The following is a 25,670-nucleotide window of genomic DNA, read 5'->3' as shown; positions in this document are numbered from 1 at the left end:
GTGCATAAATACTTTCTGGGCTTTGTGTGTTGTTTATTGCACTCTGCTGATAATTTACTAAATGGTACCCTTGAGACGAAAGAACTGGATGTGTCCTTGTAAAGTACCAAACTTGCTCCCTGGGAGTAATTACAAATTGGGAGAAATGGATGAACTATTATATATTCTTGTTCATTTTTTTTAATGTAAGCATTAAGGAAGGTAGATAGGCCTGATTCCAACTCAGTTGATATCTTGTTCTCACTAAAATAATATAATTAAGGACACTGTAGACACAAAAGAATCAATTTCATATACAATTGATATTGTTTCAAATACCGTGCCTTTTGAGATTAATATCCAGCCTTTTGAAAGTCACTTGGGTCCTCATTGAATATAGAGCCAGAATGGCAATTGGCCAACAGGGCAACATCTTCTAAGAAGTCTCTGATTAAAAGACTTGACAAGATTAACCCTAAAAACCTCATTGTTCAAAGATAGTGTCCTCCTTCACTCTGTGTAGCTTGATTTAATTTCTAACTTTTCTAAAAAATTATACTTCCATATATATACTTTTTAAGAAGTAATTTGTATAAAACTCAATATGATTACCATGCATTTATTTTCTCTATATAACTGAGTAAAAAACATATATATGCAAATAAACTCTTCCATGGAAAGCCAGAAAATTCTCTGTACTGGTTGAATAAGACAATCCCAATGTACTCTTTTTATACATGCAGAATGATTGTTATCATATTATACTCCTCTATTCTGGAGGCTGTCTTTCAGGTATGAGTAAAAGTACAATGGAATCTGTTTCCAGAAAAAAAATATAATGACCTCTAAGTAACTTCATGAAGTAAGGTCCATATTCCGTGTTCTTCTGCAGAGAACACTTGTAATATTCGGTCATAGAGTAGAAAAGGATAACCTTTCTCCTTCAGGACACCTAGATGTACCCTGAAGGGCTGAGTGGGTCCATATCATAATTTATTGTGAATTACATATTCCTGTCTGTAGGCCTAACCCTCCAACCCTCCAAGCCCCCATTTTTCTTCTTTCTGGAAACTTTGACTGTTCTTGTCCTGGAAAAGATTACTGTCCCTCAACATCAAGAAAATAGAGGAGGCTTATTTCTTTGTTTTGGAAAAACTGAAGACTTTAAGACTTCCTAATATAGAGAATATCTGGCTGTGTGTTTTTCAGACCACTTACTGTCCTCTGCGGTGATGAACAGAATCCAAGAACTATGTGCACTGCCAAATCCATTGGAGACCACCAACCGAAATTCATACTCTGTGTACGGTTGGAGATCTCTCACTTCATAGCTTAACGATGCAGAAGGACTGGAAAACAACCTATATGGGAAAGAAATTCTAAAATTAAGAAGCTTTAGACATTCAAAGGAATAAAAAACAAGTACAATCTTAAAGAATTTTCAGGGAATGTCAACATACCTCTCAGTGTTGCAATTTTCTGTCATCACGTGATATCTCTTTTAAAATAAGCAGTCCTTTGGCTAAGGGTTGTATTATTGCATTTATATGAGATGTTAATTCTAGTAGTAGCCTGGAGTGAATTCTAGTCCAGTACTGAGACTGATTGCCACAAGGAATTTGTAGAATAAGTATTATAATTTTGTAGCCATAGTCAGACAGCAGATTTTGTGGTGTTCATGTGTGTGCCTGCTCTTGGCAATACATGTGCTCATGAAAAGTTAAGGGTGAAGGAATCTTACTTTAAGCCTCTATAAATGAAAAATTTGCAAAGCAAATAATGATCTCCTAGGGTGTTGCTTTTTGTTTGTTTGTTTGAACTTTGGAAAGGAGGCTTTCATTTGTTGCCAATAAGAACTGACCTATTGTTAAAAATTTAAGATATAGTGAATTTATGGCTACGTTGTAAAACCCAGGTGACTGTTAGAAGGGATGGATGAAGTAGAATGCTTACTCTAGAAACCAGTGGGTGGAGTTGCTGGGCCTCATCTGGAGTTGGTATCTGGGAGAGCCGGGGGCGTTGTTCCGAGCTGGTGTAGACCAGACAACCTGAAGACTGGTTGGAGTGGCAGATGAAAGCCTCGGAGGCAGCACGCCATCTGGAGCTGTCGAAAAACACAGATGAATTAGAGCAGAGAAAACTGTGGAGAACATATGCTGGATGGAATCGAAATGCTCCATATACTGGAAAAACTGTTCCTCAGGATCAACAACAATGTTAAACATGGTCCATTTAATTTAACATTTTCATTCCGGAACTACTGTACTTCCTTATTGTTCATTTCAACACAATTACATGAGTATTTCCATCTTAAAAGCCACCCCCCCACCAAACAGCAAGACAGATGAGCAGGCAGCACATCCCCACCTGTACTTCTGTTTCTCTAATTGAAAACATGGAGGGGATTTAATGAAGCAAATATTAAAGTACCTTTTTAAGTTAACTCTTTGTTCAACAATTAAGCAAGTGAACAGTGAAGGAGCCTGGATCTTTTATTTCTTCCATTGATGTCACCGATTGTTTCCTTAATCACACCACGACCATGAACACAACTGGATTTTTTTTTGAGGAAGGTTTATTAAAATTGTATTTTTCTACAAAGAAAGTAGAACATTCCAGCCTTAATTCTCACTTATGAAAATATAAAAACTAAGCTTCTTTCCACATGTGTTTTATACAGTTGTTTGCCCCTTCTCACAGTGACGCTGCCTTTATTCAAATATGTTACAAGTTGGGGCACAGACTTTTTCTAGTCTAGTTGAATCTCTGGCAAATTCTTCCTGAAGTCAGCATACTTGCTTGATATAATCTGTTAGGGAAATCTATCTGCATAGTTGTAGAAGGCCTAAAAGAAATGAGTGAAGCCTATTCTATTAAGAAATTAAAATTAAAAAATGGACAAGAAGACTTTGGCTATTAAATAAATTTTTCCAACAGGTATAACTTGAATGAATCTCTCATATCAGAGTGTGTTCCAAAGCTAGTCAGAAACTTAAAAGCAAATTAAGCACAGTTCTGTGCCTTTGGGAAAATCACCAGGAAACTCTGAGCTTATGTTTCTTGCCTTTAAAAAGGGGATAGTATTTTGCCTTTTTAGGATTGATGTGAAGACCAGAGACAATGTAAATAAAGCACCTTTTATTGGGTCCTGGTAATTATTAATTGTTAGCTATTGTTATTATACTGGACTAATCCGAACATCCCTTAGCATAATTTAAGTACTACTATAATGCAATTTTTTTTTAATGTTGAGCCTTCTTTTAATTAATTAATTTATTTTTATTTTTGGCTGTGTTGGGTCTTTGTTTCTGTGCAAGGGCTTTCTCTAGCTGTGGCAAGCAGAGGCCACTCTTCATTGCGGTGCGCGGGCCTCTCACTGTCGTGGCCTCTCTTGTTGCAGAGCACAGGCTCCAGACGCGCAGGCTCAGTAGTTGTGGCTCACAGGCCTAGTTGCTCCACGGCATGTGGGATCTTCCCAGACCAGGGCTCGAACCCGTATCCCCTGCTTTAGCAGGCAGACTCTCAACTACTGCGCCACCAGGGAAGCCTTATAATGCAATTTTTGATTATTGTAATACAAGTTCTTATTGACCAAGGATTACTAGAGGTCATTGCTGAAGGAGGAGAAGGAATCAAAACAATGAAAACAACTATCAGGATTCATTTTCAACTTCCATTTATACATAATGATGTAGTGTGTGACTTTTATATACCCTCCAATTTGGGAGAGCTGGCTTATGAACCATGAGGCTAGTGAATGGCCATTGATGAGAATGGAAGAATTAGATTCCACGTCTCATCAGTCTGTTGTAAGGGGTCTGAATTCATCGATACTTCACTAATTTATTCAGTAAACATTTATTGAGCCTCTACTCTGTGCAAAGTAGTGTTCTTTGTGTGGAGGGTTAACAACACTGAGTCAACCCTCAGTTGACATGACCCCTGACCCTACGGAACTTATGTAATCGGAGAGAGCGTGTGATGAACAAATAGATACCAATGACCCTACCAGATGGCACTAAGTGCTCAGGTGAAGATTAAAGCAGGGTAAGTGGAGAGAAAGTGAAAAGGAGTGCAGATTTCAGTTATTACACATCAATTCAGATTAGACAGGAGAGCCATAGGAAGAACATGTCATTAGGTGACATTAGAGCAGAGACCTCAGTAACATAAGGAGGTGGTCATGAGAATGTCTACCTGAATGTGTACCTGCCGTTTGGAGGAACAGCAATCTAGCCAAAGAGCAGGCAGGGCAAAGGCAGTGAGGAAGGGAAAGCACTGGCTGTGTGTAAGGAACAGTGGAAAGAAACCAGTGTGACTGAAACTAACTCAGGAGAGGAAGAAGAAGAGAGGAAAAGCTGGAGAGCTAGGCTCAGTCTAGATACCTCTAGAGCCTTCTTAGGGCTACACCTTGAAAGTCAAAGTAAAGGCTTTGGACTCCATTTTAAACGGGGTTGGGAGCCACGGCAGGGTCTTAATCAAGGAAATGTCATGATTCTAAACAAATAAAGGCCACTCTGGCTAAGTAAGAGTGACTTTCTAAGTTGAAGAGAGAGGGAATTATTTAACAAGCAAAAGCTTTTCTTTCTAAATTTTGGAAGTATAGTTTTAACATCTGTTACAACTCATCACAATTATTCCTCAATCACATTCATATAATTATACAGATTTGGTAATTATTGATCAGGGTAGATAAGCTAAGAGACAGAAACAACTGAACTAAAATAAAATGTCTATTCTGATTCCCTGTGAAAAAAAGCAATAAACAAATACAAATCTCTCTTTTTTTAAATTTACAATTAAAAAATTATTTATTTTCGTTACTAAGTTGAAAAAAATTACACTTCTTATATAAATTTAAACATTTTAGGGAGCTAGATAATGTTAGTTTTCCAAAGGAGACTGGATTTAGGAGTCAGATAGCTAAAGTTTCAAATCTCATCCTCACCAATTCAGTTCACAAAATTCAAAGCTGATTACATTTTGGCAAGTTTTTAACCTCACTGATGTAAAGTCATTTCATTTATAAGTGTACGTCCAATAATACTGACTCTGTAGAGTTTTTAAAGAAGTTAAATTTGTAGCAATTAGCTAAAATGGTGCAAGGAGCACAGTTTACTTCTTGGTAAATTTTGGTGTGTGTACCCTTGTGAAGTCACAGATTTTTGTCCCAGGATGGTAATGTGTATATAGATAGACAGATAGATAGATATGTAGATAGATAGATAGATAGGTCAAGGTATTAAGTTTTAGTGAAATTAATGAGTAAAATGAACAAAAGAATTTTTAAATAGAGTCACACTTAAAGAACCTGCAAATTGTTTTTCTTGGTGCAGGCACAGATTAATAAATTAAATGCTCATCAGTAAGAATAAATGCCAAAAGCATAGTTACCTGCTAATGAAAAATTAATCTGCATTTGATAATTTCTTTAAACATTTAAGCAATAATTTCATCGAGATTTCTTTATAATGGTACAACCTCTACCTTAAACACTGGATCAAATATTCATACACCATGAATTATGACAGTGTGGCTAACCAATTAAATATCTGAACTTGCAATAAATTAAAACTTCATATACTTCTTAATTTCAAATAGCCTTCAAGTTGCCTTCAAAAAGGCAAGATCAAGGACTTTTTTTTAGAGTAGCTAAATGTTTAGAGACAGTGAATACAAATTGTTAATCTTTTTATGAAAATTTTCCATAATAAAAATTATTTTTAGGTCATAGTAACTCAATTTAATAGAATATTTGTTCGTGCAATAAGTTTAAAATATCTTAAAGAAAATTATTTTTAAATGTTATGATTTTTAGGGAAAATAAAAATGTTAAGGAAAATAAAAATGTGTTGTAGTAGGTCGCAGGTTTTAAGATACATATTTATTTCAACTTGCTATTAACTTTATGTCTTTCACATCCACATGTGGTAGGGAAACTGGATATAGTGTTTTACGACAAAATAAATTTTCAGAAAAATGTATAATCTTAATTTTACAATGTATAAATTACTCATTCCCTAAATTATAACCTTTCAGTTTGAATGGGGCTTGCGTTGTCAGAATACTACTTTACACACAAAAAGCTAAGTCAGGGAGGCATGGGGAGAAGGCTGGAAGCAGGGAAGTTACCTATTGCAGTCAACCAGGTTAGCAGATGACAGCAGCTTACATTCAAGTGCCAGCAGTGGAGATGGGGGCATTAGTTTGTGGTTCAGTTGACTGTGGTGTGTGTCACTGATAGACAATAAAGGAGTCAAAGGTGATGCCAATGTGTTTGGCCCAAGCACCCAGGTGACTGGCACCTGAGTGGAGAAATGGGATAGGGAGGGGATCAAGAGTTCTCTTTTGTCCACATTACATTTAAGAGGTTTATTACACAACTACAGTGGCTACACCAAGGACAAAGTTGCAGATGTGAGTCTGGATAGGAACTGTGGATCAATGTCCATGAGGTATTTCATGGCCGAGATGTGATGAAATAAACGAGAGGGTGAGTGTAAATAGAGCGAATGTAGAAGAGGTCTGAGCAGTGAGGTCTGGGGTCCTCCAAAATTGAGGGGTTGGGGGAGGGGGAGGTCTCTGCAACAAAGGAGATTTACTTACGGGAGTGAGCACTGAGGTAGGGGAGAAGCTAAGAGAAGGGGCACTCTGGAAGCCAAGTGAAGAAAGCATCGCCGAAAGGAAGGCCTGATCGACTCCATCAAATGTGCTGAGTTTAAGGAAGGAAGAGACTAAGAATTAAGCTTTGTCTTTGGCCGAGTGGACGTGACCTTGTCAAGAACAGATGCAGTTCAGTGGTGGGCGTGGCAGTTTGATTTGGGAAAACTGAAAAGGGAATGAGAGGGAAGGCAATGAGAGGGAAGGCAATGAGTGGGTAGAGTGAGCGTAGAAGACTCCTGAGGGATTTTGTTCTAAATGGGAGAAGACAATGGGGAAACACTTAGAGAAGCTTCTGGTATCAGAGGAAGGCTTTCTAAACACTGGGAGAGGTTGCAGCATTTGCATCCTTCTTGGAATGACCCAGAAGAGATTAGGGGAAATGATGATGTAGGAGAAGGAAGAATAATTAATTGCCAAAGCAAAGTCCTTGTGTGTCTGTGAGAGAGAGGTGAGCCAAGGCACATGCCAACTGAATTGAGAGCTGGTGCATGTGGGCTGTCAAATAGAGCAGGGACAGCCCACCACTGTGCAGAAGTGAATACAGACCCAGGCTGCAGATGTAGAGTTAGGTAGATCTGGTGATGGGAAAACAGCAAAGGTCTCTTCTGATGGTGTCCGTTTTCCCAGTGAGCAAAATAAAAGCAAAGGCATCCCCTCTGTGCCAAAGTGTGGGAGTGAACTGGTTGCTTGAACAGAGAAGAAATGGTATGAAGTAGTTCTCTCTGGTAGTGGAAATAGGACATACCTAGGAAAGGCAATAATGTGGCTGTCCAGGGCCAGATACCCAGTCACTTAACTATAAATCTTTGGATTGAGGGACATTCGCTGCCAAAGACTTTTTAATTGATATTTTGTCTGTGAGTACCAATACATATAACCATGATGATTTCTTATTTGATATATATTCTTTCATTGATGTATAACAAATGCACACATATCAAAAGAGCCTGGGCAAAAAGTAATGTCCAAATTGCATATAATGTATAACATATAAAACCATGTCCCTCATTTGGTTGTTTTTTATCTAACGTTTCTGTCAAGGAATATAATATCACTGACAATCCAAATTCAGAATAAGAATCAGTTCTGATAAGTCATCAGCATGAAAAAAATTAGAGTTTTAAATATTTACACAAAAATCCTTCAAGTGTTAAAAACTGCATTACCGTGTTGTCAGGAAAGAAAAAATGCCCAGAAGATGCTCTGTAATAATAATGATAAAGTATCTTGGATTCTCTTTTGAGTGATAACAAGAAAATTTGCTCCGTTAAATTGGTCACACTGCAATTATATAAAATCCCAAAATATTTCCAAACAAAGTGATCATCTTAAATTACTGACATATAACTATTCATTCTACATGCTTTCAGTAACACTGAATTCTGGCAATGTTTTTTCCCTTCCAGTTAACCCCTTTTATCCTAGACCTATTCCTCTGAGGGTCTTTAGCATCAAAGCAATAACTGGGAACCAGCTGTAATTCCACCCCTGGTTTCTTAACACAAGAGCCATGTATCTATCAGCTTGATATACTGTCTCCAAGATGCTATGTTGCTCAAAAAGCTTCTCTCAAGTTTACTATGACCCTCACGAGGCAAGCACTCCACAACCTCGTGAATCAACACATCTTGTCCAGTAAATACTAATTCTACAAAGGCAACTGGGCTACCTCAATCTATAAATTCAAAGGAAGGGTGTTTTTACTAAAATTTCAAATTTAACCTTTTTTAGAAGGCAAAATGCATATAGAACATTAAGCAATAAATTAAATCACAGAGTGGACTAGTCTAGATGGCATAATCTATTGAATGTCTGATTGCATTAAACTTTTGTATGATGTACACTAGTAGACTCTTCCCTAAACAAACGAACAAAATGCCCCAAACATTTGCTCCATACAGGCTTATAGAACTCTAAAAAGCAAAAACAGAGGCTTTTTTTTTTTTCATGTGGCCAGTGACTACCAAAGCTATAGTGACCAGAAGAAGAAATTTGTGGGGAAAAAATGTATTCACATATTTTGCATATTCACATTCAAATATGCTTCACATACACACCAATGTCTCAGGACAGCCCACCAACTTGTTACTACTACAGTGTGATTTGGGGGTGTATGAGTGTGCATTTCAAAATACTGGAATAAAATGCTGCATTAAGGTATCAAAGAAGTCTATAGTGTTTTGTATTCACACCTGTAATAAAGGATATTGAATGCCACTCTGCACAAGGTTCTTTGCTGGGGGTAGGGAAAGGGAAGAATAAATAGAAAGGGGGATTAGATCACCAACTTTTTATTTAACAGAGAGACAAGACATGAGTCAAACAACACAGAATGTGTACAGAGCATAAAAGAGGTGTAAGTGCTTCAGGAGTTTTAGAAGTTAGAAATTCACAACCAGATACGCACTGGACCTTGGCTTTCAGAGGAACAGACACGGTCATGGGGCATTGTTAAGTAGCTCACGTGGAGTCACCATGTCCTCAGCCTAATTCCAGTGCCCAAGACTCCCATCACCTCTGCTCGTGCTCATTCCAAGCAGATGTCATGCTTTCTACTGGTTTCACTTAAAATCTGACTTCGGCCCAGCTCACACTACTCTCTCATTTCAGAGATGAGATGGTTGGCATCCTCATCTAGGTTTCCCTGTTAACATAAGAGAAACCATGGCCTTTCATCTATCTGCATCCTGGCTGCATTGCTGAATAGCCTGGCACATAGTCAAAAATCCCTGGATTACACATTTTCCTCTCATTTTCTGAAATAGCTACATATGAGCAAGGATTTTAAATTCTAGTTTCCAGAATGGAAAATTAAAGTTCAGACACATCTATTGAGTCGCTGAGTCATAAACAAATTGAAAACAGAAGGCAAGACTCCATTTCCCATCACTAAACCATATGTCATTAAAAAAGATATTAATTATGAGGGATATGCAGATGTGCTAACAAATGGACAGTCAACCTTGAGCACAAGGATGTACAAATAGAGCAGCATTGAACAGTGACAAGTAGGTTAAAACAGATTTAATGTTAGCGAAAGAGACTCTCCTAAGAGTTAACTTTTGGAACACATACTGTGTGCCAGGTTCTTTAACATGATTATTTCCAATCCTCAGAATTACAGGACAAAATTGTAGTGTTATCTCTCTGTAGTATTAGATAAAGCATTTGAGGTTCAGAGGGCTCTTATTTTATCTCAAATCACAAAACTGGTTATACTGGCAGAGTGAGGATTTAAACTGGGACTGGTTAAGTTCAAGGGCAGTGCTCTTAATTTTATACCACAAAACAGCATGTTATAGTAGGTGATTTATAAGAGAGAATAAATATTAAGCACATTAAATAAATATGAAAAAAACCCATTTACACTATTAAACACATTCGTTTTCGTAAAGGTTGGATTTATTTTCTGTCCAAGTCATATTCTTCTATAGTACTTTCTGGTCTTATTTCTTTATCATAGCATCTCATTATCTATGAGGAACTTCACACAGAACTATTAGTATGAATTTGCTAGTTCTCAAGAATGACTCAAAGCCCACAGAAATTCAACGAAATGCAAAATGGAGAGGTCTTTACATTAGTAAGACAAATAGATTTTTGAAAGTTAAATGTTATCTAGAGGCATGTCATGGTAGTGATCTTTGACCACAGAACGGTCAAAGCATTTTAAATTTGGAGGGCAGATAGCTTAAACACTACCAAGTCTAACTTCCCACCAGATAAAGGATTCTTGCCTAAAACATCCTAAACAAGTGACACTCAGGTGTCTGTTCATTACCAGTGATAGGAAAATAGTTGCTCTGTAAGTCACCCCATTATATTATTGTTCTTCTTGTTGGTTAGTTCTTTCTGAGGGAGAGCTAAAAACTATATTATTTCTATAAAACTTAGGCTGAATATAATCTTTTGCCCATATCGAGACCTTCTGAGAGCAAAACAGGGAACTGTAAATAATCAACATGGGTGAATTGAGCTGCAGCAGGCATGAATTGGGACCATCTTGGGCAGTGGGTACATGTGGTTGTTCGTGCTAATGACACTGAACTCTTTGGGACCTTGTCTGAGTCACGGTGATCCCCGAGAACAAGCCATCACTACCGTTAGGGATAGAACTTCAGGCATTTTTAACCAGTCGTCCTCTTTTCCAATAAATTTCCCCATTTCCGGTTAAACATCTCTGCTCCCTCTAACGAGTTTCATATAAGAGGATTCCTCAACCACTATCTAGCCTTGTTACCTGATTTGGATGTGTTCCATTTTGATAATATCCTTTCAAACCATCAAGCCTTATACCTAAACTAAACCCTCCCTGTGCATTCTGACGAGGGCAGGACACAGGCATACTCTGACTTTCCCTCCTTCAAGTGACATGGCTGAAACCTCAGAGACCATCTGAATGTTGGCCTGTTTAATACTGGAGTTCATCACTGTCATTCAGATTGGCTATGTGGTTGATTCAAAATGGTCTTTGGATAGCTAAAGATGCCAAATCAATGATTTTTCAAAGGACACATAGAATCTTGGAGGAATATTACTAAAGAAGCAAAGTATTTAAGTAGATATCATAGTGCCCAGGCCAGTGCTTTGTATATGAAAGATGTCCTGTAAAAATGGGCCAATATCACCGATGAACATAGACGCAATAATCCTCAACAAAATATGAGCAAACAGAATCCAACAGCACGTTAAAAGGATCATACACCATGATCAAGTGGGGTTTATTCCAGGAATGCAAGGATTCTTCAATATACGCAAATCAATCAACGTGATACACCATATTAACAAATTGAAGGAAAAAAAACATATGATCATCTCAATAGATGCAGAGAAAGCTTCTGACAAAAGTCAACACCCATTTATGATAAAAAAAACCCTGCAGAAAGTAGGCATAGAGGGAACTTTCCTCAACATAATAAAGGCCATATATGACAAACCCACAGCCAACATCGTCCTCAATGGTGAAAAACTGAAAGCATTTCCACTAAGATCAGGAACAAGACAAGGTTGCCCACTCTCACCACTCTTATTCAACATAGTTTTGGAAGTTTTAGCCACAGCAATCAGAGAAGAAAAGGAAATAAAAGGAATCCAAATTGGAAAAGAAGAAGTAAAGCTGTCACTCTTTGCAGATGACATGATACTATACATAGAGGATCCTAAAGGTGCTACCAGAAAACTACTAGAACTAATCAATGAATTTGGTAAAGTAGCAGGATACAAAATTAATGCACAGAAATCTCTGGCATTCCTATATACTAATGATGAAAAATCTGAAAGTGAAATCAAGAAAACACTCCCATTTACCACTGCAACAAAAAGAATAAAATATCTAGGAATAAACCTACCTAAGGAGACAAAAGACCTGTATGCAGAAAATTATAAGACACTGATGAAAGAAATTAAAGATGATACACATAGATGGAGAGATATACCATGCTCCTGGATTGGAAGAATCAAAATTGTGAAAATGACTCTACTACCCAAAGCAATCTACAGATTCAATGCAATCCCTATCAAACTACCACTGGCATTTTTCACAGAACTAGAACAAAAAATTTCAAAATTTGTATGGAAACACAAAAGATCCCGAATAGCTAAAGCAATCTTGAGAACGAAAAAAGGAGCTGGAGGAAACAGGCTCCCTGACTTCAGACTATACTACAAAGCTACAGTAATGAAGACAGTATGGTACTGGCACAAAAACAGAAAGATAGATCAATGGAACAGGATAGAAAGCCCAGAGATAAACCCACGCACATATGACCACCTTATCTTTGATAAAGGAGGCAGGAATGTACAGTGGAGAAAGGACAGCCTCTTCAATAAGTGGTGCTGGGAAAACTGGACAGGGACATGTAAAAGTATGAGATTAGATCACTCCCTAACACCATACACAAAAATAAGCTCAAAATGGATTAAAGACCTAAATGTAAGGCCAGAAACTATCAAACTCTTAGAGGAAAACATAGGCAGAACACTCTATGACATAAATCACAGCAGGATCCTTTTGGACCCACCTCCTAAAGAAATGGAAATAAAAACAAAAATAAACACATGGGACCTAATGAAACTTCAAAGCTTTTGCACAGCAAAGGAAACCATAAACAAGACCAAAAGACAACCCTCAGAATGGGAGAAAATATTTGCAAATGAAGCAACTGACAAAGGATTAATCTCCAAAATTTATAAGCAGCTCATGCAGCTCAATAGCAAAAAAAACAAACAACCCAATCCAAAAATGGGCAGAAGACTTAAATAGGCATTTCTCCACAGAAGATATACAGACTGCCAACAAACACATGAAAGAATGCTCAACATCATTAATCATGAGAGAAATGCAAATCAAAACTACAGTGAGATATCATCTCACACCAGTCAGAATGGCCATCATCAAAAAATCTAGAAACAATAAATGCTGGAGAGGGTGTGGAGAAAAGGGAACACTCTTGCACTGCTGGTGGGAATGTGAATTGGTACAGCCACTATGGAGAACAGTATGGAGGTTCCTTAAAAAACTACAAATAGAACTACCATATGACCCAGCAATCCCACTACTGGGCATATACCCTGAGAAAACCATAATTCAAAAAGAGACATGTACCAAAATGTTCACTGCAGCTCTATTCACAATAGCCCGGAGATGGAAACAACCTAACTGTCCATCATCAGATGAATGGATAAAGAAGATGTGGCACATATATACAATGGAATATTACTCAGCCATAAAAAGAAACGAAATTGAGCTATCTGTAATGAGGTGGATAGACCTAAAGTCTGTCATACAGAGTGAAGTCAGTCAGAAAGAGGAAGACAAATACCGTATGCTAACACATATATATGGAATTTAAGAAAAAAAAATGTCATGAAGAACCTAGGGGTAAAACAGGAATAAAGACACAGACCTACTTGAGAATGGACTTGAGGATATGGGGAGGGGGAAGGGTAACCTGTGACAAAGCGAGAGAGAGGCATGGACATATATACACTACCGAACGGTAAGGTAGCTAGTGGGAAGCAGCCGCATAGCACAGCGAGATCAGCTCCATGCTTTGTGACCCACTGGAGAGGTGGGATAGGGAGGGTGGGAGGGAGGGAGACGCAAGAAGGAAGGGATATGAGAACGAATGTATATGTATAACTGATTCACTTTGTTATAAAGCAGAAACTAATACACCACTGTGAAGCAATTATACTCCAATAAAGTTGTAAAAAAAAAAGTAAGGTTTTAAATAAATAAACAAATAAAGGTGAAATTTTTTTAAAAAAGGCAACTACTTCTATGCCAGACACTGTCCTATGCTCTGGGGATATAGTGATGAACAAATTGAAACAGTTTTATTAAGGAGAGAGAGACAGTGGAAAAGAAATAGAATCATTTCTTTTCTCCCCCCACTTTTTATGAGTTCTTTTTTCCCCCCAGCTTTATCGAGGTATAATTGACAAATAAAACTGTATATTTAAAGTATACAGTGGGATGAATTGACAGATGTAGACACTGTGAAGTGATTAACACAAACAAGTTAATTAACACATCCATCACCCCACAGTTACCTTTTGTGTGTGTGTGTGGTGAGAACATTTTAGCAAATAAGAAGTAGTTCTAATGTAAGGGATTGGGAGTGATGAGGGAGGAGGTGAGGGCAAAGCTGATACTTTAGGTGGGGTAGGGGGGGAGATCATATTTGAGCTGAGACTTATGAATCACAGGGGGACGCACATCTCAGGCTGGCCCAAGACAGGGGCACGCTTGGCCTGAGCCTTGAAGGCGGTGTGCCTTGAGCACAGCGAGCGAGGCAGAAACTGGGAGGAAAAATGTACAGAGGATTTGGTGATGGAACAGAGGTAGGGATGCAGAGGGAGAAAGAAGCCTGGATCCTAACTTTCAGGTCAGAGTGACTAACTACGATGAGATCGTTTTCTGAGATGGGTCTACTGGGGAGGAGTGTTTGGTACGCACTGCATTCATTTGACTTTATAATTGGACCATGAATTAGAAGGTGTGAGTATTGCATTACTTTTACACGTCCTTGTGATTGCTCTAAGTGCCAGGCTGGGACTCAGTCATGGGTACTTTGATTTAAAACTCCATCTTTTTTCTTGTTTACCATGCAGCCTCCTGAGAACCCACTTCCTGGTTCACGGATGGTAACTTCTTGCTGTGCCTTCACATGGTGGAAGGGGGCAAGGGCGCTTTTGGGGGCCTCTTTTATAAGGGTACCAATCCCATTCATGAGGACCCCACCCTCATGACTTCCCAAGGTCCCACCTCCTAACAACATCACATTGGGGTATAAGGTTTCAACTTATGAACTTGAGGATGACACAAACATTCAGACCATAGCAGATAAGTGACTTGCACAAGTGCATATAGTTAATAAGTGGTTGAACTGCTGTTTGAATCTAGCAACTTGTCTCCAAAACCCAAACTCCTAACTGTTATTTTAAGCAACACCTTTTAAAGTGACTCAGTAAGCCAGAATCTTGCCCCTACTCACAAGCACAAAAGGGTTTTGCCTCCTTTCCCTGATTCTTCCCCATCTGTCCTCAGGAGTCCAAAGAACCAATTCTGAGTGTGGGTATTGCTTTGAGGAGTGGAGAAATCTTATAGCTAGGAGATTTGGAATGAAGACATTTTTGAAGCTTATTTTTTTTTAAATGATTATGTCATTTAAATCTTGAGGAGGCTTATTTGAGGATAGAGATTTGGAAAAATTGCCTGTGTCTTCCTTAGTCTATCTCAGTTTCTCAAGGATTTTTTTCCCTCTCTTTTCAAAGTACTTTTGGCTCTCAGATCTCCCAGAAAGGTCTCCAGAGAAAAATAGAAAAACAAGATGCTTAGCAAGGGCTACAGGTTTTATGGATCCAAGTTAAAGAAATGATGACATTTTCTCAAGGTTGTCACCAGGGTCATAGAGAAGTATTTAGGACAAAAGCCCTGTCTAGAAAGCATGTGCATAAAATAAAAATTTTGTAAAAAACCCATCATTTACCTCTTAGCCCAGTGACAAAACATTATGGAGTATGTCGTTGAATAAAGCCTGAAGATGGTACTTTTATCTTTGGTCTTTCGCTGACTCTTTTGGGTCTACATTTCTGAGGGAAACCCAAAACCTCACCAACATTTTACTGGTGTGAGACTACCTCAATCAAAATTGGTGCAAATATTTGTCAAAAGTTACACAAAACCCAATTGGCAGATCTCACGTGGCTCCAGTAACTGTTCTTCATGAAATGAAACATTATCCCCATGTTCACTAAGAATGCTTTATTTAGAATGGAAAAGAAGCAGGAATATTCTCAGTTACAGTTTATATTAAGAGTAATATAGAAAGGGACAGCAAGGGTGAGTCAAGGGCACCAGAATAAAAAGACACCACTGAATACTAATTGCTATTGACCATTTTGAGAAATGAAAGATTCCACTTCATATTAGCATCCATAGAACTAAGGCAATATACCTCTACTTTCATTTTTCTTTGTGGTTTAAGGTTAAGGAATTGCTTAAGATTACTCTGCAAGACAGTTTCAGTGAATTTGTTAACCAGGAAACCTCAGACAGACCGAAGTCATCTTCTGTTAATTTTGAAATACCCCAAAGCTGCAGCTCACTGTGCTCAGAGAAAAATACGGACTTTGAATTTCATTAGATACATTATTTGTTCAACTGGGAGTGGAACTGTCTCTTTGTCAGACTAATTAGAGGCCCTAACAGTGGTGGTCATAATGTCCAAAAGTTTTTTTTTTTGTTGTTCCATCTCAAGCCACCAACCAGATTTTATTCTTTTTCCTTGGAGAGACTTCCTAGATTTAGACACTCTATTTAAGCCTTTGCTTTTGACATTTGAGTTCCTCTTAGTATTCCTAAGAGTATTTCTTAGTCTTCCTATGATTTTGAACACCATCATACTCATCCAAATTAGTTTCCAGGCAGCACAGATTAAATTATTTTTCCCTGGAAATCTGATTACTTGGGCCCTTTGTGTAGAGGATTGGTTATAAAGGTCATTTTAACAATGGGATTGGACCTAATATTCCAGTTGATTAATTAATTACTCAAATAATAACTAGATCTAGCCTTAAAACACTCAGATTATATATTGGGCCTCCCTTACCTCAATGGGCCATTCATTTCACATTCTCTATTAGGAAGACTAAAACAATAGTCATCAGCAGGATAAAAAATGCTGAGACTTCTAAGAACTGATTTCAGATCATAAATAGTAGAGTTAGAATCAGAATCTGAGAATATAAAACGATGCTCATTTGACCACAATCATGATCAATAACTATGTGTAACTTAGTTTATGTGATTAAAATCCATAATCAGGCTATTAGTGAGTTATTTGTTTCTAGTAATTTAGCCACACAAGTGCTAAATTGTATAGCGCTGGTATCAGAAAGTGTATGGAATTAATACCAAGGAATTTTGTCAGTTTTAGGTTTATATACCTGGGGAATTCAGAAGTAGAAAATACATGTATTAATAACACTTCTTTAATGTATATGTAGCACAATTACAATACCAATTGAAGACTAGCATGGTAATCAAAACACAGCTTTGCCTAGAAGAAGAAAGCATAGATCATCCCCAATTCCCAAGAATCTTCAATTAGTAATTTCAAAAATGGTTATTGGGTATATTGCATAAACATGACAGGATCCTCCTTCACCTTAAAAGTTTAACTCAAATGTTTCCTTTACTTCAGGAATCAGTAGCCATTAAAAAGGGGGTGCTAGTTTGTTGCCACCCATTCTGGTCACATATGGTTGGAGGATATACCTTTGCAAAGTAATATACAATTACTATGTGACCAGCATTGTATTATATTCTTTGCATGCATTTATCATACATAATTCCCTCAGTGTCAAACTTATGAGGTACTTAATACCATTTCTCCCGCTTTATGGCAAGAAAAAAATGAGGCAAAGCATATATGATTGTATAACTTAATTTCTTAATTTGAACCCAATCTGGCTGATTTTAGAATCCATCCTCTTAATCATGAGGGTAATTTGCTTGTGTGTGAGTGTGTATATGTGTGTAGGAATTACAGATAAACAGAGGAGATAAAGAATATGGTACTTTTGTGTGTATCATTTTTATCCTGTATCCAATTTTTTTTCCCTTCAAGCAACTTCTAATCTCATATTTTCTCAGGAACTAAGAATTGGCAAATGTTACTTTTTAATTTTTCTTCTAAGCAAGGAAGGATTGACAAAAAGAGAAAAGTTAACTTCAGATTATCAAGAATGTTAACTTCAGATTATCAAGAATGTTTCACTGGACACATGTATTTAAATTTTAAAGATTTAAATACATTTGTATTTAAATACATTAAATACAAATGTATTTAAAATTTAGAGATTTTAGCCTAGCCAGCATCAATTCACTGATTCTGCAGTAAGGACTGTTTGGCCATGTCACCAACAGACAGAATAGCAGAAATAACTGTATGTTTTATTAAAAACCTATTTTTGTCTCTCTCTCTTTTTTTTTAATCTTAAACTCTAATGTAGTTGTTGTTCCCTTAGGTACAAAGTACACAGTTCATAATTCATTTGATATAAAATGTCAGTTTAGATTCTTGCCTGTCTTTGATACATGAGAAAAAACATGTACATTTCAATTTCCTCAATGCCAGAAATACCAGGAACAACCCCCCGCTGTGCGTCTCTGAGACCTCTGTGTTAAATTAAACATCAAGATCCCGAAACTGTGGGGAAGGAGATTTCCAAGACAGAGAGTGCAAATACATGAGACAGAGGGAGACAGCTAATGCCTTTCCTATCAGTGGCGTGATATCTCCCAGAGAGCATCTTTGATTCTCAAATTAGTCCTCACTTATAATTTAATATACCACAACCCGTCTGCTGTTTCCTTCCATGTGGCTTTCAGAGGCGATGGTTGGAATCATCAAGGAAAATAAACATTTCGATGTTTGGAGCTTGGTTTAATTTTCAACCTAACTAGTGATAGTTTATGTATATTTTGTGCTTATTATGTGTCACGCTTTCTATTCTTTAAAAAAATAGTCAGGCACTTACTTCTATGCCAGCTGATATTCCCAGGGCACACACATCCTTTCCCCCTTAACCAAAACCCACTGAGGATGGTTATGTGATGACAAAATCACTTTTCAGATGAACAAATTGAGGCCTAGAGAAGAGATAACTTTCCCGGGGTCACGTGATCAATAAATGAATGTGCTGGGGATGGTGGGTTGTGGTGAAGTTCAAAGTCAGATAGTCTGACAGATGCTGCAGTCAATGTGCTTAACAAATACACAGTTTAAGACACACGCTTCCTTGATTTAGAGAGTCAAACATGTGAACGAGATTCAAGCCTTCTTTTGTGGATATACCCTCAACCTCAGGCTTTCATGAGGAAGGTGGTCCTCCTTCCTGAGGGCCCAGAAGACACAGAAGGCCCTTCCTGAGACCACGCCAGGGAACGATTCCCCTACATGCTCATACTGTTTATACTCCTGGGTTCGCCAATATTCCACGTGGAATTAAGTGTCCTCATCTGACTGATGTGCTTTTTAATCTGTTCTTGAAACATTGTTTTAGCCCAAGGAGAAAAAGATTCATTCAGTCAGTCATTCCTTTTTACAAATATGAGCTCTCTTGCTCTTTCTATGAATTTTAAAAATTTTTTCAAAATTAACATCATTAGATAAATTCAGACTCTCTTTATAAGAGTTTAAATTATATACAATCAGAAGATCACATCTATTCCTTTCCCTTGATATATAGAGAGCATTAACACAGGAAATTCAATTTTAATATAGGCCCAAAGAGAGGACAATTTAGTAATTAGCAATAACGACACCATTCTTACACACTAGTGTTTGGGGTAAATGGATTTTCACAAGTTCTAATGAGATTGTCTATTGTACACCTACACAAAAGCCTATGCACCAGCAATTCAAATCTGAAAGCTTAAACTTTCTATTACGAGCCAAAGAAAGAAGTGTACATTTCCACTCATGTCACTTGAGAGCTAAACATTGAGAAAAAGAAAAATTTTCAGAAAAGTTAAATGCATCTTTTCTCCTAAATAGATAAATATGAGGTTATTTTAATATTCTCTTCTTCTAACTAGAGTTTATCTTAGACATAAAGTCATGGGGGAATATGAAAGAAGTTGGTCGAAATACTTGGTGGGCAAGTAAGTATCTGTATCCACACACTGGGAAAGGATGTTCCAACTGGTCAACTCCATAACTTTGCTTCTGCTTAGTGCTCCTTTGTAAGGCTGTAAAAAGTCTGTTTTAACTGAATTTTCTTCTTCTCATTAGATTGTAAACTTTAAGCGTTTTTGGGTCATGAAGCCAAGTGAGAACAGCTCTCTAGTTCACTGGCAACACGTTCTGAACACCTGATACTTCAACCAAACAATTCTGTTGAAATTATATTTGGTACCACTGTAGAGTCAAGCCGCATAGAAATGGTCAGTGGAAGGTGTTTCAAAGAGGTAACAGTGCAGTGGCTCAGAACCAGGTTTCTGTAGCCAGTCTCTAGGTTTGAATATGGTCTCTGCCATTTACTAGTTGCCTGACTGTCATGAACTAGTTGCAAGCCAATCTCTTTTCCTCAGCTTCCCCATGTGTAAGTAGGGATAATAGTATCCCTTTCCTCATAAAATTTTCAAGAAATAAATGAGTTAATATGTGTAAAACAACGCCTGCATCTAGAAAGTACTATCTGAGAAGTCATTATATCAAAGAAAATTATTATTATTTTTTTTTTTTTATTTTTTATTTTTTTGCGGTATGCGGGCCTCTCACTGTCGTGGCCTCTCCCGTTGCGGAGCACAGGCTCCGGATGCGCAGGCCCAGCGGCCATGGCTCACGGGCCCAGCCGCTCCGCGGCATATGGGATCCTCCCAGATTGGGGCACGAACCCGTATCCCCTGCATCGGCAGGCGGACTCTCAACCACTGCGCCACCAGGGAGGCCCAAGAAAATTATTTTTATCAAATAAAATATCACATCATCTTAATTGTTGTCTAGGCACCCGGAAAACAAATTCAGCCAACTTTGTGGAGTTGTACTTGTGAACTCCTAGAAGGAAGAATCTTAACTACGAGGTCTGATAGCCAGCAAACTCTGGAATCCAGGATAAAGACGTCACTGACTTGAGGAAACACATTTAAAAATCCCACAGAGGAGGGGAAGCCACAAGATGCTCAATAAGGAAAATTCCCCAGAGGAAGCAGACTCAGGCTTTAGTTACATGGGGTTCCTTCTAGCAGATGTTCTGTGTAGGGATTCAAGAGCTGAGGAAATTCAGCTGACAGAGTCTTCACGGTAGGGCCGGTTAGTGCCCCTTAGGGCACAAAACTCCACACCTATTGCTTTTTGTGCCACAGGTAGGACTCAGCCTCTGAAACTGGTCATCCATGGTATCTCTTTCTGCCCCACTCAGGGAGACTGGGAGCAATATGTCGGCTCCCATCCACTGGAAAGGCCTCAGGTCTTGAGAATGGAGCTTCTAGAGTCAAAGACACATTGAGCGTAGGGGCCCGTTCCACCTATTTTCCCTCAGTAATTCTGTGTCCCAGTGATAAATGTGGCATAGAGCCATAGATAGGATCATGTCATATTTTTTATTTGAAGGTATTTTTAAAATGATCTAGTTCAGTGGTTTTCAAACTTGGGCATGGACTCCAACAACACAACGTGGGGGTCATCCACTAAAATATAGATTGTTTGGCCCCAGCCTCAGAATTTCTGAGTCAGTAGGTTGAAGATTGGGCTCCAGATCTGCACTTCAAACATGTTCTCAGGAAACACTGATATTCCTAGTCTGGGATCACACTGCAGGAACCACTGATCTAGGTCAAGTCTGTCATTTTAGAGATGAGAAGCCTGCATCATAGTCAAGTAAAGTTATTTAACTCTGCCCAAAGAGCTAATTAGTGCAAGAATCATTGCTAGAGCTGAAAGCAGCGGAGAAGGGTCTCAGAAGATTGCCAGATGAAGAGGTTCAGAGGAGCACCTTTGGAATGGGGTCTGCAATTTCATCATCAAGGTCGTCATTTCATTTCACATTGGGTTTGCTTCCTGAGGTTTACACATTTGAGAGCTCAAACAAAAGCAAACACATACGTTGAGCTGCCACTGTTTGGTATGATTTTCAAGAAGTTATGAAACTTCTCTAAAGCTCACTACTTTTTTCCTTTCTCTCAAACATCTTGTGATTTAAACTCTTTTGTTTTCAAGTGGCAGAAAACCTAGCACACACAGGCTTAAATAATGAAAGTGGTTGGCCCCTGTGATGGAATAATCCAGGGGAAAAGTTGATTTTCGGCAGAATCACATTCATGGGATCAAATGGTATCACGAGAATCGCGTCTACCTCCTTCCCTCAGATCTGCTCTGCTTTCTTCCATGTTGGCTACCTTTTCACACCTTTTGAGGGGCAATACGACTGGTGGCAGATTCAACTGAATCCCAGGTTAAAATCCAGGGCATGACATATGCCTCTGTTGGCTAGACTGCAACTCATTGACTCTGACTGGAACATCTGTAATCCCTGAAAACAATTACTGTGGCCAGGGGCTTATGATGTTCTTAGCATGGGAGGGTCCAGGGTGCCCAGAGGGAAATTGGAGCACTTTAAGCAAAAGAGGATGGAAAGGGTGATGGCATATTGGATGCAAAAATAACACAAGGTCATGGTTACAGCACAACTAATTTAGTAGAATGTGCCCAGAGGCAATGTAAATGGTGAGAGGGATCTGGAAAGAAAGAAAGAAAAGAAAGGAAGGAAGGAAGGAAGGAAGGAAGGGAGGGAGGAAGGAAGGAAGGAAGGAAGGAAGGAAGGGAGGGAGGAAGGAAGAAAGAAAGAGAAAGAAAAAAGAAAGAAAGAAAGAAAGAAAGAAAGAAAAGGAAGGAAGGAAGGGAGGGAGGGAGGGAAGGAGGGAGGGAGGAAGGAAGAAAGAAAGAAAGAAAGGAAAAGAAAAAAGAAAAGAAAAAAGAGGGAGAGAGAGAGGGAGGGAGGGAGGGAAGAGCAAGTGAGAGAGGAGAGAGAGACGATCACCTCTGAGCCCCCTATCCATCACCACCCATCCATTCATTCTGTCCTTGCCATGGAATTATACTCCAGTAGATAAGCATGATACATACATAGGAAACATTTAAATAAAAATGGAAGAGGGTGTAAGTTCCAAGATGATCAAAATGTAAAGAGGAGTGCTGTCAGAAAGTGTGCACTAGACACCCTCACATTTCTATTTTCCTTTAGCTCAGTTAATTCATAATCATGAATATCATAGTGGCTGTTTGCCCACTGCCGTCACAATGTATACTTCGTTAAGTCTGTACAGAACCTTTAGACTCTGGCTGATGTATATCTCTTTGTAGAGATACAGTAAGAATCTTCTTGAAGTTCTTAAGGAAAAGAGATTGGAAATATGGTCTTTAAGTACCTAAGATATATAAAGAAGTTGTCTCACTTTTGTAAAAATATTTATGCAGCCAGGTAAATGCTCATAGAATTTTATGCAAGACAGGCATAGAGTCCATCTATGATAACAAAGGAAAAAGAAAAGAATAAGAGATTATTTTTTTTTAAAAAAAGCAAAACTTTCTTCAGGGCACTATAAGAATTCAAATAAAACTTCAAGTTGCTTTCAAACTGCAGAGCCAGTCAGACTGACATGATTTTTTTTAACCTTAAAGTTATAGATAAGCCTTTATTCCAAGATGAAAAAAAAAAAAACCGAAAGGGGAATTGTACTTATTCTTTTTAAAAATATTAATTTTCAATATCAATGGAACTTAAAGGGATAATATTTCCCACCCCTCTCCCCTGGTAAAGTAGAAGTGTGAGTTTTTTGTTTTGTTTTTTTTTGTCTCTCTCTTGCCCCAGGGTACTCTAAAGATGGCACTTAATTGTGTGTGGGGGCCTGTGTGTTACTATACAAACTACATGAGAGTATGCAAATGTGGGAGGCTGGCAGCCCTTTGCTGGAGGCTTGTTGAGTCCACAGTAAGCACACTTCAAAGTTCCCTCGTCTTCTTCCTGGCTCAGAAGTTAGTTTCTTTCTACAGTGTTTTTATAAGCAGGACGTTCATTGCAAAGATGGTGAATATGGAAAATGAGGAAAATTCCACAAGTTGTAAAATAGAAATGTATCCTTCTCTTTGGTTTATGTAATTTTACAAACATACACACGGAGACACAGAGCAGGGTAAATAAACTATCAGTTCTAAGAAGGTAAAGGTAAGGTTTTTCATAAAGGGATGAGAGCTTGTTTAAGACAGTTATAAATAGGGGCAGCTATAAATTTGGTTTTATCCTTATACTTGGGAGAAAGCACAGGTTCAACTAAATGGCCCTGGTATGTGTTTCCAAAAGCACACTATTTCTTTTACTAAGAATTTAGAGACTTTTTATTCATTGAATTTGCCTATCTCATCACTTTGAATGGGTTGATTTTTCCAGGGGAAAAAGAGCAGCACATTTGGAAGACACACACAGAGGTAGAACATTCTGTACAGCTATTCTAAAGATTCATATGAACTGCTTGTAATATAAATCGTGTAGCTTTTAATATGCTGAAGGTAAAGACAAACCGTGTGTTTATGCTGTAGAATGTTCTTGTAACGAATGCTATTCCCCACAATCCTATATCTTCACTGTGGCTTTTACATCATAAAAGGCAGCTAAACTCATCTTTCCTTCTGCCCTCTGTATAAGGTAAGATACCATCTGGGCCTTTTGTTTATTTCAATTTCTAACCTACAGCTTATTTTTTTAAATTTAGAGCCCTTTGCATTCTTTCTATTTTTAAGTATCTCCTGGCCACTTGCACCTTGAAGTTTCAACTTACGTCTTGCAAATAATTCAGAGTAGATTCAGAGCAGATGAAAAATGGAAAACATGTGCTGATGGTATCTATAGTTGCACACTGCAAGCAAACTTTTACATTTTGGGGGATTATTAATTTCATTAAAAAAACAAAAAATAGCATCTTGACGTTGTACTGAACAGATTTGAAAAGGCATGGCAATATTTTATACTTCTCATTGCTACAGCTACAGAGAAAGTGTAAGATAAAATGAAGCTTGAATTTGCAACTCTTGTTTACTTATTTATTTTTTGGCCTACCCCTGCTTTTTGAGCTTCTAATTCATCCTAATTCTCTTGGGCATCCTGTCATAAAAATGACATCATTTTCCCTATGGTTGGTCCATAGCACTACCTACCGTCCACTCCTCTGAGGTCTTAGGGTTTTTAGGTGAGATAAGAAAAAAGGAAAGAAAATTCAGTTCTTTCCTTTAGAAACTGAAGGAGAAAAATAAGTTCACTGTGCAAGTCATACCACAAGTCTGAGACTCAGTTCCTAATCAATTGAAGGACTATAGCCAATGATTTATTTTTCCTTTCTTTTCTTTTGTTTAAAGGCAAAGCTATTGTAACATTTAACCTAAGAGATTTGATAGCACTGTCCCACCCCTCCTAAGAGTGTAGGCTGCTCCCAGGGCAGTCATCATTCTGCTTCCTTTAAAGCATTTCTTTTCCTTCTGGTGCATAGTTGGTACTCTCTTGACCTACATACTCTTAACTGACTTGCTGGATTAATAAAAATATTTCCATTTACTCTGTAACATACCAAGAAGGATAGTCATCTGTTTTAGTCCAAAGGCTAAGTTTTGTGGTCACCAGTAGACTTGTTGTATTTTCCCCAAATGACAACTACCTACAATCACGAGAAATAATAGAGTGGCTGTATTAAATTGCTAAGTTTTTGAGATGGTTTGAGTACACAGTAATACATAACTGAAAGAGAATTCCAGTCTTTTAAAATCTAAAAGAAAATTAATCCAGCAGTTCGATCTCTGAAAAATCAGTGGGTGACATTACTCTTTTAGCAATATTATTGGGCAAAAATTATATGTTACATTTTAAAAAGCAAATATTTCACTTAGTTGTTCAAAAGTGCATTTACTGAACAATTACTATGCTTTCCTATTTGGTGAAAAATGAAATAAACTTTTTTTTTCATTTTTGAA

General features: G+C 38.0%; 1 protein-coding gene across 1 annotated transcript in view; it reads right to left on the bottom strand.

Annotated features, from left to right (window-relative positions):
- USH2A (usherin) overlaps nucleotides 1-25,670 on the bottom strand; it is a 790,488-nt gene that overhangs the window by 265,241 nt on the left and 499,577 nt on the right. The window contains exons 38-39 of the mRNA XM_060088664.1: nucleotides 1,933-2,083; nucleotides 1,198-1,340 (exon numbers count right to left, since the gene is read on the bottom strand). Of these exons, the coding sequence (XP_059944647.1) occupies nucleotides 1,198-1,340; nucleotides 1,933-2,083 (294 nt within the window). The remainder of the gene's footprint in view (nucleotides 1-1,197; nucleotides 1,341-1,932; nucleotides 2,084-25,670) is intronic.

Source organism: Mesoplodon densirostris, chromosome 2 (assembly GCF_025265405.1).
Source record: "Mesoplodon densirostris isolate mMesDen1 chromosome 2, mMesDen1 primary haplotype, whole genome shotgun sequence".
Lineage (NCBI taxonomy): Eukaryota > Metazoa > Chordata > Mammalia > Artiodactyla > Ziphiidae > Mesoplodon > Mesoplodon densirostris.
The sequence above is the reverse complement of the archived record's forward strand: the minus strand, read 5'-3'. Positions and strand labels throughout refer to the sequence as shown.